Raw genomic sequence first — 17,846 nt, forward strand, 5'->3', positions numbered from 1 at the left:
AATAAATGTTGAAACAAATAAAGTAAGAGATTTGAAATCAATCTCTTGGAAGTAATAGATTCGACAGTAAAACTATTGACATGCTTGCTGTCTGTGAATGGATAAGAAATCTACAAATCCACACGCACCCTTTGGTTTTCTTTTCGTCGCGCAGGACCTGCATCACATCCCCTAATATTAATGTGACTCACCTGACGATTTTGATCGGCATATTTTAATTAACAAACCGTTGCTTCTCGAATATTTTGAATGTAGCGAAACTCATTAAAATCTCTACTTTTGTTATTATTCGGTGGAGGGTTTGGATGATGAATGTTATTATTTCGGAGCCAAACTAACAGAAACTTTGTTTACGAAACTTGCGAATTCCAATTAGAATTGAAAATATCAAGGAACATGAGTTCTGTTAACTTTATAACCGGATATATTTGAGGTTGAGTAATGTATATGTATCATTATACTTATATCAATACCCCATACTCCGTGCCACCATCTGCTGTATGTGTGAATGGTTTTGTTATTCAAATTAATTTATTTTGAAAATAAAATGCCGTCCGCAATTTGTGTCGAATAGTTTTTGTAGCACAAAATGTAATTAAAATTATTTTGTTAATTGCGGCGAATAGACGAAATTTTAGCGTGGTTTATTTGCAACAGTAAATATTTCCATCATTTAATGTTCCCATAACGTAGCCTCTGCGTTGTAACGCTGAACTGCTACTTACTAATTCGTTGAGTACGAAAATTCCATCAAACAATGCTCACCAGTTTTCAGTTCCTTTGGACACTTTATGATTAATCCAAGCTCTTCTCTACAAACTGGAACCAACGACTCTCCTCAGCAAAATAGCTTTATGAGGAGTGAACCCTTTGTGTCATTTTAATGGTAAGCGTACGGCGTACACGTTGCAGCGAAGTGGTAAATTACGAGATGAGGCATCAGATTACAGTGTGAAGTACGAAGGTTTCGACCTCAAACCGAAGTGTACGCACCTTTTTCAACATTTACTGAAGCCGAAGAGTCTTACAAACAAGAAAAATCTGTTTTTTACAGACTGACTAGCTATTTTCGACAGCGACGACAAAATAAGTGATGAGCTCTATATATCATGTATGTTGAAGCTAACGAAGTACAAGATTTCGTTTCAATTGGTTGAAAATGCTTAGATCAAATGAAGTAGCAGATTCAATTATTAAAATGTGATTGCAGTTTGTGACAGCTTGACCAAAATCGGCACACCCTTCAAATTACGCAAAGACGAGTCTTGCCGATTACTTGATAAAGAGAAGGACCGGGCTAATATTAACGCGAAAGTTCGGTATTTCTTCGAGTGATCAACAATTTCCTTTGCACACAAAGGTAATTATTACGAAGACTGTTTCCAGCAATCGTATCTTGAAAAACACTTCACAGAAATTCCAAGTATGAGTCAAAATGATAAATCCTTTGTACCCTTCCGTGTACTAGCTAAACAATAAAGAATATTTCACATGCTAATCCACAACTCACCAATTAACGGATTAATGTTTTCATGTCTCAGTCCATGCGTCATTACCAGATGATCCATGGCTTTCGATTTTAATTCGTTCGACGGGCCGGTGATAATCTCTTTCAATTGCACCAAATCACCCTGCACAGTTTGCAAATTAATATTACAACCAGTCAATGCACAACGTTAAATTCCTTACATTATATCTGGCTCGCATATCCAAAACGGTTTTCTGTTTAACGATACTACTAGCCGCCGAGCCAGCTTTGTTTGCAACCGCATTGGCTAAGCCAAGATTTTTCAGCGAACCAATGGATCCTTTTAGTAAATCCGGTTTTTCCACTTCTGGTCCACCAAACTCCTGTAGTTGCTGCAACCAACAGCAAAGCATTGCTTCGATACCTTCATCCACCTGTTTGACAAGAGTTGATGCAATGGAATATCAAAGTTAATTTTTTTTAAAGAAAAAGTTTGCTTTTACCCTTCTCGCATCAATGGGAAACACAAAATCTGTTGCTGAAAGAACAATTTTATTGGGTCCCTTCGACAGTCGCTTGCGTAATAAATAATTTCTGGAAAAAAAGAGTGAGAAAATAAAAATAAAATTTCGCCGAGAGAATGGAAAATTAAATTCAATTATCTCAATGGATCATAATTATGTTTCGGAACGAACGAAGAGTTTTTGGGTAATAAAAAAAATTTGAAAGACTTTCCACCATTAAAATTAATTTTATCTGATAAGTTCGGTAACGATGTTTAAAATTTCATTTTTTTTAAACTTTCCTGCAATATAGGTAGAGGTATATCTACACCTCCATGTCATAAATTGCCACATTAATGTCACGAAACGATTATAATATCCAGAGTTCGTTACATCCAAAAGTGAATATACACAAGAAAAGAAAGAAAAAAAGTGAAGAAAAAAGCGTCCGTTTGGAAATGTGTTATCGGAACGACCTTTCCCAGTTCTCTAAATCAGTGCCAATAAAAACTCCGTAATACTTAACATGTATACGTTAACGTTTTTATTATTCGGGTGCACAAAAGTGTTCATGCATGGAGCAAAAAGAAAAAACCCCAAACTTTCTTTCGATTTTCGATCAGTCGTTTTTCTACACACATTTTTGTTGTTGTTGGTTGGTCGGGCACACAAAAAGTGAACGGGTATGTATATATGTATATTATTGTCGGCGAGACCCGAAATGTTATCTTTATTAAACACACAGCCATTTTTCATTTTAAATTCTTTTGCGTATATTCGACATTAGATGGAGAAATTCAACTTTTCGTTTCTTCGGATCGGGGTTTGGGAAAGATATTTCGAAGGTTTTTAGTTTCGGTGGGAGAGAGAGGTTTTTTTTGTGTTCCATTTCATTTCGAACTCAGGCATGTCAATGGCTTTTAGGATAATTAACTTTTCGTTTGGAAAATATTGAAGCTTTGGCATGCTGGACAGTTTGAAAATAATCTTTTCACGATATTTGTATTGCTTTTCGGGGCATAAGTTGTTGTTGTTTTGCTGTTTTTTTTAATGTGAAAATGGTTGGGTAAATGCTCCCAGAAAATTAAATAAACGCCGGAGAAGCACGCTGACTATTAATTTGTTTATCGGTTGGTAATGGAAAGTGGTTTCATGCTTTTTTCATTCATTCATAGAAGAGACTAGCCAGTTCATGGGATTTTTTTGATCTTTTGACACAGAACTTGAGTTTTCTGCTACATCAAAACGATGGACAAAAAGGGTGTTGATTCCCAAATTTTAAAAAATTACTCCAATTAACGCAGCCCCAATTCACAACAGTCTTCTCATACAACGCCGCGTTGATTTTTTTTTCACAACGCAAGCGAGAAAATAGTCATTTTCTTCCCTCCGCTAAAATTTCAGAAAAGTTGGAAATTCTATTGTCCCGGGTGACTTATGGCCTTCGCTCTGGCCAAAAACAACACCCTCGAAATCCAATTTTCATCCTTTTTCCATTGTTGATTAAATGATTATCCCACGAAAAATCCCTTCGAGAAAAGTGTGACGCAGTCTATGAAGTACAATTTCTAAAATGAATGATATCGCTAGAGTTGACGCTTTCAGCTTCGTTACGCAAAAATTAAATTTTACACCCAATTAGTTCAAACAAGCTGGCTTAGTTTTTCTCATCATCTGCCAAATAATTTTTACCAAAAAAAAATTTGACTGGAAACAAAAAAAAATTTACCAAAAAATCTGCGTCGCATGTGGCAGATAAATTTTCTTGCTGGTCTGTTCCTGAACATCTGCGCCACTTTGCGACGCAGACTTAATTTGGTAAAATTTTGGTTGTTTCCAGTCAATTTTTTTTTGTAAAAATTATTTGGCAGATGATGAGAAGAACTAAGCCAGCTTGTTTGAACTAAAATTGGGTGTAAAATTTAATTTTTGCGTAACGAAGCTGAAAGCGTCAATTCTAGCGATATCATTCATTTTAGAAATTGTATTTCAAAGACTGCGTCACACTTTTCTCGAAGAGATTTTTGTTGGGATATCAGTCGTTTTAGAAGTGATTTTTAGAACGAAATTCGAAAATTTGACAAAATAATGAATATTTGACAAAATTCGAAAATTTAACGAAATTCGAAAATTTAACGAAATTAGAAAATTTGACGAAAATAGAAAATTTGACGAAAATCGAAAATTTGACGAAATTCGAAAATTTGACGAAATTCGAAAATTTGACGAAATTCGAAAATTTGACGAAATTCGAAAATTTGACGAAAATTGAAAATTTGACGAAAATTGAAAATTTGACGAAAATTGAAAATTTGACGAACAAAGTAACTCTATCTGCAACCATTCAAGAAATAGCTCTAAAACCCTAATTGACCCACCCATTTCTAACTTTCGACATTTTTTACATATGCCCTCTGTCCTACTCGTAAAACTCTGAGCCTTTGCCGAAGAAAGTAACTCTCTACCTGCTACCATTCACAAAATAACTCTAAAACCCTAATTGACCCACCCATTTCTAACTTTCGACATGTTTTACATATGCCCCTATGTTCTACTCGTAAAACTCTGAGACTTTGCCGAAGAAAGTAACTTTCTATCTCTCATAACCCAAAAAATATTAGTCCTTTCATCCTACGCTCGAGTAGCTCAAAATTTGGTCACTCTAATCACTCTAGCTCAAACGAATCTGCCCCGATTTTTTTAATTATTTTTTTTTTGTTCGAATCGTGTTACGAATACCTTTCATTTGATGGGTCGCACGCCTCTGTAGGTTTCAATACAGCTAAGCTACAGCCGAAAACGCGTTCCCGACCCTCGAAAACCACTTCGAGGCCAATAAAACAAAATTCTGGTTTTTCCTGGGGTAATGGCGTATCACATTTTTATTTTTATGCCCACCCTGAGGTTCCTGCAAAATTTCATGAAGATTGGCTGACTAGTTTCCGATATCGACCGTCGATAGATAGGTAGATAGATAGATAGAAACATACAGAGTAAGTTGAAAGATTTTGATTGTTTGGGAAAAGTCGATTTGGTGTATTTTGTATGAAAAGTGACCAATTTCAAAACGATGTATCTCCGGCAATTTTAAACCTACATAGTCGAGTGATAGTTCGTTTTGCTCGTATTTGAAGCGAGAATATGATAGAACATGTTTTGTGGTGACAAAAACCGAAGGGTAGAAACTGAAATGTTCGGCTATATATAGTTGCCGCGTCTCATAAAAATTTCTTCGTTCTTTTTTTGGAAGTTAGACTGCGTCAAGTCCTCCGCTCTCGCTCCGGACATGATTTTGGTTCATTTGTTCACCCATATCCACTGATAATTCAAATTCTGACTCGCACAGAATTAGTGAGTTAGTGGAAAAATTTCTCTCATCCATTGTCTCCGATGCAGGAATTGCAGTTGTCCCACTAAAAATTTCCTGTCCTTCGGTAGGACAATATTTTCACATGAAGAGTGATAGGACTTCTTCATAGTTCATATTTGTATTTCGGTGCCCGAACTAACTACGACATTAACTACGACATTCTACCTTTTTTGTTCCTCTTTTCTCGTACTCAGGCTAGACTTCTAGAATGATGAAAACAAGAAATCTCTAATATCATGACCAGTGTTGTGGTCCTATGAATCAAATATGACTTCATTGAACAAGATTCATTTGTTGACTGTGACTGTGTTTTATATTCTACTTCTCATTTTTTTTGGGAATGTAGCTTTCTTTGACACCCGATTTTCCATCAGTAGATGGCAATCACTTTTGTAAACTTTCTAACGCTAGAATTGAATGATTTACTGCTGTCTTGTGTAAGAGGCTAGCGGAAACAACTGAAGATAGTCAGTCCACTCTGTTCTTTGGACCACCGCTAGTTCTCGAGGTCGGAAGAGCCTTTTTTCTCAATTCATTCACTTAACGTGAGTCCTGGGTAAGGGAAGAGTGTTTAAACTCTGTTTGTTCCTATTTTATTTTGATTTTTTAGCTTCATTTGATAAGCATTTCAGCTGAATGAAGATGAGGAACGCCAGCTCGCTGTGATTCACTTCAGGTTATACTCTTCACTGAGTATATAGAAGTAAAGAACGGATTAGGCTTAGTCCAACCACTAATGAATCACTAACGGAAGTCGAACAATTTTGCGAATCATTCATACAATATGCACATGTGAATCCATTCACACATTGTCGCAAAATTGTTCATTCCACCAACGAGAAGGAAAATGTAAGTCACAGAAGAGTAATTCTCGTCTTTATCCGAATCTACCAGATCTACTCCAAGATAAGCTTTTTAACAGATTGTGAGATTGTGATTTTCACGTACAAGTTCGTCCATGTACCTTGGTCATTAAATTCGACTGCAGACCACAGTAGGAACCGAATAAAAGTTTTATTATTATAGAAATGTATGAGAATGGTTTAGCAAAAATGTCCTACGCAGGACAAGTAGGACGAATTTTCAAAATGTAGGACAAAGTAGGAAAGTAGGACACTGTGGGAGCGCTGGAATTGTTAATGATGTGGGTAACATTTCTTTTGGGGCCAACGACTCATCTCTCGATAACGTGAATTCTCCCTCTGTCTTTTTTAAATCTTATCCTGACCCAGTTTTCCCAACTCGTCCTAAACTAAATGGATAATGGACGAGTCTGGTAAAATCTCTTCCCGAATCTCGAAGACATTTTCTTTACAATATTCATCTGATTCGAATTTCATATTTCTTATGGTTAGTTGGACTAACTTAGTTCCGAGTTAGTATTCCCTTTCGCACAACGAAGCAATCAAAGTTTCTTCTACTTTTTCTTGTTAAAGTTGAAGGAGAAAAACTGAAAGAAGACTTACGTATGCATCCTTTCAATGGTCTGCGATAAAATACCTCTCTGTTTATAATACACTTAGTGTAAACTGTACATGTGTATCCGCTTCAGTGAACATGGAAGCGTCGACATTAATTTATTATTCATTGGTGTTGTTTTTTCGTGTAGCTTTTCATATTCTGTACATAAACTTTCTGACAGAATATAGGTCATACCCTACTTAAACTACGTCTTCTTTTACGAATTCTGCTGTTCCGACACAGAAAAATTCAAACAGGTGTGTATAGTCAGCGGGTCGGTTATTTCTTTAATGAAGACTACGTGTTTTTTAAAACAAGTCCATGGGCAACAGGGAGGAATACGTTTATTCTACAGTGAGACTCTCAGAAACTGTATAAACACTATCGTGCAATTTGTAATGGTTATATTCAAATCAATTTTTTTTGAGTATCTGAGCTAGTTTCATTGGGAAGAGTTGAAGTGATGTGCCACTGCAACATGGTCCCGTATAGTTCTAACAGCTCTGCGTATAACACAATTTTGTGAATCAGAACTTTAGGTAAAGTTAGAAAGTTTTCAATAGTTTGGAATTTGAATTTATATGAAAATTTATTCTCCAGTTTGGACATCATCTGCATCAGCATCTGCAGATACAAAAGAAAAATGTCAAAAGTGTAGTTATATGTAGCCAAACTCGTATTGTGTCCGGTACGTTTTGATATGCTGGTATACGGTTGAAATGCAATTAAAGTATAGTGTCAATGGCGGAATATAAATGGAAAATTTTCTGTCGTGTACTTTCTAAAGACATCGGTAACGGGCTTAACACTGTCGTCGATGGAAAATAAATGTTTCGTACCATATTGAATGGGACCAATTCAATTCATCCATTTTCATTCATCAATATGCATGCACACACCAGGCGTGCGTTTGAATTATTTGAATACATGTCGATGTTTCATGTGAAAGCCAAAAACCCTGCATGGAGTAGTGTGAACAAATTAAATTCTCGTACTTCGTTTGTGCTTGCACACCCCTTGTAACTAAAAGCAGCCCAATATGCGTAATCTTGTCTTATCTAAATAGCCTCAATACAACGTACGCACACACTCCCCGAGGAGTGTGTGTGTACGTTGTATTGAGGCTATTTAGTCTTATCTAGTGGCACTGTAATGTGAAAGTTTAATTTCATTTTCGTTTATGATTCGCCAGAATAGTACAATGCAAACTTAAACTGTTTCTTATTGAAACCTGGAAAACTTCAGTGAAATAGAAGGTGAGAGAGTAAAGAACAAGGGAACTTTCATGCGGGGTTCTGCTTATTAAGAAGATATCTCCCAAAACTGTAATCTAATGTAGTGACAGTTCAAGGCAAAGTGCAAAAATTGAAAGTAACGATTATTGACCTGGAATTTAACTGATCGCAGCACTGAAAACGGAAGCGGAACAATTTACTGTTACAGTTGTAGGATTAGTCTTTTCTAATCAGAGAAATCGTTTTTGCGCGTCGGAGCGTGAGCTGCCGTTATAATTTCTCTTTCGTTCTCACACCATTCAACAGAAAGAGCAGTGTCTATTACGATATTTAGCTGTATATCCACGCACCACCCACACAGCACTCTAATTAAACTCTAAAATTTCATATAAAACTGTTGTTAAAACCTCCTATTTTTTTTAATGGTTTGTGCATCGTTGTATCCCCAAAAGCATCAACGCCAAATCTCCCATTGCAAAAAAAAAAACATTTCCTCTGCTTATACAATAATTCAACACCAACCACACTGTATCCAAAACACTTTCATTCTGTTAAAGTACTGTTGAATCTCGCATTAAATAATAAGCGCAAGAACGTCAACTGAGATGATTTACAAGAAGATTAAAACAGATTAAAACGAGTAGGAACAACAAACAAAACGACACAACAACACAAAACCACCACCAGCAACAACAACAAAAAACTGCCAATGTGAAATATCCCCATCATCGAAATGTACACCATCCAGTACAGAGGAGCTTGATTCAGAGCAATCGGAAATTCAATATTTTGCTTTATATTGAGATATCAGTTTTGAATTGATTGTTCGATGTAATTAGACGATTTTGTATGTATTTACAAGGAAAACAACGTGTACCTTCCGTTATATTAGAGCACAAAGGACATTTGAGTGGCTCTACACGAATAATCTATTTAAATCATATGCCTACGCCAAAGTGACTGAATGAATAAAGAAAATGTTAATGAATTGAACTGCTAATGTTAATAGCCTTGATTCGGTCACATTAACAAATTATAGACAATTACAGCCCCCGCAAGTTTCTCTTGATATTATATCCATTCTCATTATATCGTAATACATGGTTATACCATCATCTTTTCGACCCATAATTTACCCTTCATAATTGATTTTATAGCCACCAACATGAGTAATATGATCACATCATATCATACGAAAGGTTTCGTTTTCAAAGCTTAAACTTTCCTCATCCAATATTGATGCAAAGTTCGTCGAAAACCTCATAAGTTTCGAAATTAAAATGACCATAATAGCATACATGGTTGGCATACCGGACGAGGGAAGCTTATCCACATCCTTTTACATTTTGAATGTTTTGATGTACATCGTCCTCTTGTTTTACCGTTTACCGCAAGAATTCGTTTATTGCATTTTATCGTATTTTTTTCTCCGGTTCACCTCAATCAAAGACTATTTTATTTATCTACTTCAAATCATCGATTTAAAAAAAAAATGTGCTCTGGAGACGGCAGGGCGACCCGAACGTATTTCTAGAGTGTTAAATGTTAAGATTTGTCAACACTGAATTCGTTAACTCATACACGTGAAACAGTCGTTCACTATTGAACCATATGTGTGCTCGCTTATATCTGTTAGGCTTAGTCCTTCACAGTCACTTGTACCATGAACATGAAATAAACGCTCAACACATTGTACCACAAAGATCATCGTTTCATTTGTTTACACCATTCGATATTTACGTTCGTGGATTGCTCTAATAAAACAACATAGAGATAAATGATCAGATTTTCTTCAGCACAGATGCATGAAATGTTAAAGATCTTTTTAAAAAGACTTATGTCTGCAAACTCCTCATGTTCCCACAAGTACTCCATGAATTGGGCAACATATTTTCAAAACGACTAGTGCCTGCAAAACCATTCACGGCCTCACAAGTGCTGACTAGTATCTACAAAACCATTCATGTGCTAGTGTATTCCTACATAAGTTGGAACAACATCGGATATGAATGGGATATTGGGGTAACATTGACAATAGAAACATAGCACCAAATACGGTCAAGTCTTTGTTCTTACGTACACGATCTAGAGTGTAGACGTTACCCAATGATGCGCTGAAGCGAACTTCTGTTCCAGTAGTTCGTATCATCATCGTATCCAGTCTTTGAAGACTCCGAGTGGTACCGCACTAGATTTCTGGTTAGCTACACTTTTGTTCGCGTACATCTCTTGGACAACCCCTTGTCCGCGTGCAACTCGTATGCAACTCCCTTTTTGTCACGAGGAACTGCTTTACATGAATAACTTCAATAACACTCGTAAAGGCTTCTCTTTCGATCAGATTTCGAATTAGTTTAACCGACTAAGACGGTTGGGCCGGTTATTCCCATCGAATCAACAAGCATTACTAATAATCATAGCGGAAAAGTGATACCTGATGTACAGAGTCGAGAGTATCATTCATTAACCTGTTACAGACGGCAAGCATATGACCAGTGTTATTATCAGGTCTATTAAATCTATCGATCAAAGTACTTATAATCGGTTGATTTCAAATCTTGTACTTCAATTTTTAATAAATAAAGGACCATATAATCCAGTGCTTGTCATTACTTTTGTCATCGTTATCGATAACAGGTTAAAGGTCATCATGGCCTAGCTCACCAATTCAAATGTTAAAAATATAAAACTAATATCACTAGCCCCTCTACTTCATACGGGTCGAAGAATAGAGAAACGGAAACTCTTCAATAAAGAGTCTTCATGCACTGGAAACTAGCCAGACAAACTCCACGAAATTTAATTTTATTTTCCATTTATTTTACAATTGAATCTTTCAACATTTTATGATAGCGAAAATCCTATGACAAAGATTCCCAATTTTAAATTTTTTTATAGAATTCGATGATGCGGGTAGACAAAATCAAACGTTTTGTGTTGCACACAATTCGCCGATCCAAGTGAAATCGAAAATCACAATTTAATTTTATAGTTTTAAGATTTTGATCGTTTGTTCATGACGCAGACACATTTTCGGAACAGTTATTGGTAATGGGGCCATTGTCTACCAGATTTTTTTCCCTTTCTTATTCGCTTACAATTTCAGTTAAGGGCTGCAAAAATGGTTCATTTATAGCTGTAGAAGTTTATTGATTTGATGGGAAAATATTTTCATAATTCACAGAAAAAATCTTTAAAAACGATAGTGCGATGTTGATGATACAACCGAAATAAATTGGAACTTTTTCAATACGAAACGTTGGTTGTTTATTAGTTTGTTTGTATCCCACATTCTTATAAAAACAGAGATTTTACGCGTGCAAAAGTCTCCGAATATGAATTGGATTGCAGTTGAATATAAATATCAGGAGTTTGGTAGAGGATGACAGAGTTCAGACTTCTGTGGAAACGAAGAGCACTCGAGGTTGGCATCAAAATAACATTAACATGAAACATTAAAAATATGTGAGTCAAGACTCTTGTTATTAAATTTGGTGCTTGCTCCGAAGGGAACTACTTCGAAAAACGATGTACCATGCTTTTGTGACTTTAAATGAAGCTGCTGAGGATCAAGCTGACACACTACTGACTTTTACTTTACGTGCATTGGTATAGTGACTCTTCTGGGCCATGACTTTCAGGAGCAATTTTTCCCTCGGCTTGATCATTTATTTTTACTTGCAAGCGCTTACCGGACGCTAGCATGTAATAGTACATTACGTCCGAGTTTCCAAGGTCCGAGGTAAGTTACATACAATTACACATATCCTACAGTGGTGTAATGGATTTTGTAATGGGTTGATATGGAATTTTTTGTTTTGTAGTTCGTGTGTAAAGCTGTCCTCGGGAAAAAAATGAAAGGCCACGTTCATCCATATATCTTCTTGTTAAATATCGGATTTTCTCAGTTAAAATACTTTTATTTTGCCAAATCAATTTCGTCGTCTCATTTCGAACTTTTGAGACTTTAATTTTTACTCGGGAAAGTATTGTTGCTAGTTCGTAATCACATCCATCGAAATATCATATGTCATAGTTATAAGGCAGATTTCAACTTGTGAGTTAGCTATCAACTGTGAACTATCAATCATACTTGAACGCAGTGAACAAATACTTAACAGTGATCGGTGGTGGTAGCCTTTCACCTCAAGTAAATAATTTCATCCGGTGAATCTTGTGCAGTAATAATGTCATTTGACCATTCAATTTACAGATCAAAGAAGTAAACGAAAGACACTTGGCATTGGTCTTGGGGTAGAAGAATGTGTGCATATCGGAAGAACATGTTCGGTGTATCGGGACGACGCAAAACCATCGAAAATTTTTATTACGCCATGTTGTAAGCACTTGTATTGTATAGGTACTGGACCATACGAAGTTTTAAACAGCGTGGGGATGACATATCACGGCAATAAAAATTACATTACCGGAATCTGCTCACTCGGTTTGGATAATGACGGGGCGACAAAGGATCAGGATACCTATATTTCATATGTAAAGTCTCTATAAATGATAGAGGAATGTTAAATCAACCTGGAATAAATTGTAAAACCCAATTCTGAAGAGCTAACAATTCTTGGAAATAAAAATTTTGATTTCACTCTACCGACACGCTTGTCATGTTTATTTTTGCTGGGGCCTTCCAGCATTATTGCCTGCTTAGCCGAGGTGCGACATTTACAATTTTACTGAAACATTACCACATCCCATAACGAAGTTCCCTACAAATGATCCGTATCAATGCAAAACAGTTAAGGCCGAGCACTAAGATTCCTAGAGCCCTAATTCACGACCCTTTGACCTGATTTTCATAAACTTTTTTTCCTGGATCGTCAGTGCCGTAGCATTTACACTGATAACGTAGATATAGTCGATAAACCTAAAAACACCTAAGCGGCCCTACCACCGGAAGGACCGACTCAAATATGCCCATTTTCATCTAAGATCTCACAACTGTCATTAGCTTTCAGAAAAAAATCGGCCAAGAGCTCGCAATCACATCCATTTTCCATATACGCAATGTTTTTGGGTTGAGAACTTAAAAGTCTAGCACTTCCACCGCTAAAAGAATTTTTTTCGGTGGACTTGAGTTGTATGAACTATGTATGACTCAGAATTTCTGTATGTGCACTGTATTCGATGGAACGATGTCCAAATTACATATTGACTCGTATGACGTTTTGTTGATTTTGTGTATATAAATCTAGCCTACATTTAGGCGCGATATCAATTGAGTGACTAACTTTCCTTCAAGAGTATGTGTTTACTTCGAGGAGTGGTTAAGAAGTCACATTTTTCGGTGGTCCACATTGAACTTGTTATTGACCATAAGAGGCTTATAGTGAGATCTCTAATCAAACGGTCAAACATCAGAGGATGGTGAAGGGCTCCACGCTACTTCTTGGACTAAATAGACTGACTTGTATGGGTTAAAGAGGCATCGATCATATCGTGTAGCCCATATCGTGCCTCGTGTAACCATCCGAATCATTCTTCAACTCGCTCGGTTTGTGGATCGGAGGCTTCTGCCTGGGAATTGGCTCAGTTAAATTAGGTCTATTCCAATGAGCGACAAACTTCGGGCTACAGGGCGGATGAGGTCGACTGGTAGATAAGTAATGACATGCCGCAAAGAAGAGATGATACGTTCCCATTTTTTTTTAAAGAATTTTAAATTGTCTACCAAATATTTCTAGTTTTACCGCAAGTGTTACAGCCGCTAACAAGTTTCCATCCAACCTTTCACAAATGCTCAACATCCCTAATATACGCTCATTATCTGTGTACTTATTTAGCGAAGCTTTATGTAAATTATTGACAACATAAACTAGGTCTCATTATTCAAGCGAAAATATAAAGAAACCAATAATTGAAAAGGTTTGCATAGTCATAGTCTTTTACTCGAACAAAGCACATAAAATAACTCGTGGGTTCAAAGAATTGTCGCTGCAACTAACTTTTGAATTTGAAACAATGGCTCACATTGTCATTTTTTGTATTGCCTTTGTCATTTGCATCAGCTGCATTGATGCATCACATAATGATGACCAACTATGGATACAAACCGAAAACGCGACGGTCTGGCACAGTAAGTCAAAATTAGAGATGGCTTTGATATGTGTACGTGTAATTGATAAATTACAGGTGCAAGATACAAGAGAAAGACTCTTGGAATTGGTCTTGGCGTTGAAGGATGTGAGCACATCGGAGGCACGTGTGCTGAGTATCGTGACGCCGAAAAACCAGGGAAAGTATATGTAATGCCGTGTTGTCCATACTTGATTTGTGCCGGCATTGGAAAGTACGAAATTGTAAACGGTGTTAACATGGGACATCATGCCGACAAAAACAACCTTGTTGGAATTTGTTCGCTTGGCTTAGATAATGATATGGCCAACAAGGATAAAGATGACTATATTAAGTATGTAAAATCTCTATAAAGAAGCGACATTACATTGCACTGTACTAACACATAAAATTAAAACCTGTAAATGTAAGAATTTATGGACAGAAATCTGATTCTTGGCTTACTACAGTGAACGACATCTCAAATGTCTCACTGTCAAATTTTTCTGAGAATTTTATTGTGTCATTGCAAATTCACAATGACATTCTCTGAAAAAAATGACAGTGAGACATTTGAGATGTCGTTCACTGTATAGTGTTTCATTTTTATTTTTTTGCTGAATATTTCTGGATTCGAAATTGACATAAATGGCAAATAATTTAAGTTTCACGCGATGATGGAAAGCGGCCGGATGGTGTAACTCTCGCGCCTTGGTCGAAAGGCAAACGTTTAGTCTGGGATGTAACTTGTGTGGATACATTAGCAACTTCATATTCAAATGCAACAAGCAAAAAGGCAGGCTCAGCAGCAGAACGCGCCTGTAATCACAAACACAGTCACTATACACAGATCAAGGCTTCCAATTTTCTTCTAGCTGGTTTAGCTTTCGAAACTTTAGGACCATGGTGTAAAGAGACCAAACAATTCTTTCATAAACTTGGCAATATGCTTATTGAAGAATCGGGTGATATTCGCGCCAAACATTTTTTGTGTAACAAAATTTCTCTGGCCATACAACAGGGGAATGCTACCAGCATTCTTGGAACACGCCCATCCAACAATCAGCTAGATGAAGTTTACAAATTATAAAATATGTAAATACTCATCACATGTAAAATGATCATGAATTTTCGGTAAAAATAAAAAAAATGTAAGTCTGATTGTTCGTGTATTTGTACCATTTCCTGCAACTCCAACTTTAGCGGTAAATAGAGGGAAATTGTGTAGATTCTGTCAGCTTCCAATACTACTCAAGACACGTGATTGATCAGTTTTTGTATTCATGGATATATTGTCGTTGGTGATGGAGGCCACAAATTCTTAAAATTACGCAGGTTAGTCTTAGCGTCACACATTTTCTACATTACTTCTAGTACTTTTTCCTTAAATCGGTTTTCCTCTTTGCATATAACTATTTTCTTTATCAAATAGAAAATTTCACGTTAATCAATGGATACTCATGTGACCGGATTTGTGGACACTAGAGTCTATAGTTATTTGTATACCGAGGGGAGAAAATAGGAAATTTCAACAAGAGCGAAGTTTCCGACCAAATGGCCGTAATTTCGCTTTTGTTGGAATTTCCTATTTCTCCTAGAGAAATGTCTTTCGACCAGTCGTGAAGAACACGTAATTTTCTCACGGGCTATTGAGGGGAAAAAATAAGACAAAACACAACGCGCGCATGAAAAAAATTCTAATAATTCCTTACTTAACTGCACATAAATCTTCAACGTCATGCTATGTCTCGAAAATTCCTATCCAAAGACTGTAACAGCGGATAAAATTAACATTGGAAATGGGGCAATACTAACAAAGATCCAAATCACCAAGTTCTTAAGATTGTCCTCAAGTCTCAACACACCAAGAACTCGGAATGTTATTATGTGAGTTGCTGTATGAAGATTTGTATAAATCTTGATGTAAGATTCGTGTGCCAATCTTCAGGACTATTGAAATTAAATTATTGAAATCATCGATTTATTATCGCAACAGCTCTAGCCCTCCAATATCTCTATTTATCTGCAATTAATTAATTGAAAATTTTGGAAAGATAGGAAAAAGTACTCTCTGCAAATAACCACCCAACAAAAATCTCTTCGAGAAAAGTGTGACGCAGTCTTTGAAGTACAATTTCTAAAATGAATGATATCGCTAGAGTTGACGCTTTCAGCTTCGTTACGCAAAAATTAAATTTTACACCCAATTTTAGTTCAAACAACCTGGCTTAGTTTTTCTCATCATCTGCCAAATAATTTTTACCAAAAAAAATTTGACTGGAAACAACCAAAATTTTACCAAGAAAATCTGCGTCGCATGTGGCAGATAAATTTTCTTGCTGGTCTGTTCCTGAACATTTGCCACTTTGCGACGCAGATTTTTTTGGTAAAATTTTGGTTGTTTCCAGTCAAATTTTTTTTGGTAAAAATTATTTGGCAGATGATGTGAAAAACTAAGCCAGGTTGTTTGAACTAAAATTGGGTGTAAAATTTAATTTTTGCGTAACGAAGCTGAAAGCGTCAACTCTAGCGATATCATTCATTTTAGAAATTGTACTTCAAAGACTGCGTCACACTTTTCTCGAAGAGATTTTTGTTGGGATATCAGTCGTTTTAGAAGTTTTAGAACAATGCTTTTTATAACAGTTTATAACAGAAATTCGGAAATTCGAAAATTTGACGAAAATCGAAAATTTGACGAAAATACAAAATTTGACGAAATTCGAAAATTTGACGGAAATTCGAAAATTTGACGAAAATAGAAAATTTGACGAAAATAGAAAATTTGACGAAAATCGAAAATTTGACGAAAATCGAAGATTTGACGAAAATCGAAAATTTGACGAAAATCGAAAATTGGACGAAATTCGAAAATTTGACGAAGAAAGTAATTCTCTATCTGCAACCATTCAAGAAATATCTCCAAAACCCCAATTGACCCACCCATTTCCAACTTTCGACATTTTTCACATATGCCACTCTGTTCTACTCGTAAAACTCTGAGACTTTGCCGAAGAAAGTAACTCTCTACCTGCCACCATTCACAAAATAACTCTAAAACCCTAATTTACCCACCCATTTCTAACTTTCGACATTTTTCACATATGCCCCTTTGTTCTACTCGAAAAAATCTGAGACTTTGCCGAACTCTCTATCTCTTATAATCGCAAAAATATTAGTCCTTTCATCCTACGCTCGAGTAGCTCAAAATTTGGTCACTCTAATCACTCTAGCTCAAGCGAATCTGCCCCGATTTTTTAAATTATTTTTTTGTTTGAATCGTGTTACGAATACCTTTCATTTGATGGGTCGCACGCCTCTGTAGGTTTCAATACAGCTAAGCTACAGCCGAAAACGCGTTCCCGACCCTCGAAAACCACACTCAGAAACCACTTCGAGGCCAATAAAACAAAATTCTGGTTTTTCCTGGGGTAATGGCGTAACACATATTCATTTTTATGCCAACCCTGAGACTCCTGCAAAATTTCATGGAGATTGGCTGACTGGTTTCCGAGATCGACCGTCGATAGATGGATAGATAGATAGATAGATAGATAGATAGATAGGCAGAAACATACAGAGTAAGTTGAAAGATTTTAATTGTTTTGCCCAAAGTGTCCATATGGAAAAGATGGGTTACCAGAGAAATTGTATATACCACAAATGACATCAAGATTGTGCGCGAGCAAATGAGCGCAGCTTTAATTTTTGAAAGAATTATCTCCCAAACAGCAAAGCTGTCT

General features: G+C 36.3%; 1 protein-coding gene across 3 annotated transcripts in view; it reads right to left on the reverse strand.

Moving 5' to 3' along the window:
* Positions 1 to 17,846, reverse strand: part of LOC119075714 — a 130,353-nt gene that overhangs the window by 14,051 nt on the left and 98,456 nt on the right. For all 3 annotated transcript variants that reach the window (XM_037182239.1, XM_037182240.1, XM_037182238.1), the window contains exons 7-9: positions 1,972 to 2,062; positions 1,690 to 1,902; positions 1,511 to 1,631 (exon numbers count right to left, since the gene is read on the reverse strand). In XM_037182239.1, the coding sequence (XP_037038134.1) occupies positions 1,511 to 1,631; positions 1,690 to 1,902; positions 1,972 to 2,062 (425 nt within the window). The remainder of the gene's footprint in view (positions 1 to 1,510; positions 1,632 to 1,689; positions 1,903 to 1,971; positions 2,063 to 17,846) is intronic.

The sequence above is a fragment of the Bradysia coprophila genome, unplaced genomic scaffold (assembly GCF_014529535.1).
Source record: "Bradysia coprophila strain Holo2 unplaced genomic scaffold, BU_Bcop_v1 contig_232, whole genome shotgun sequence".
Lineage (NCBI taxonomy): Eukaryota > Metazoa > Arthropoda > Insecta > Diptera > Sciaridae > Bradysia > Bradysia coprophila.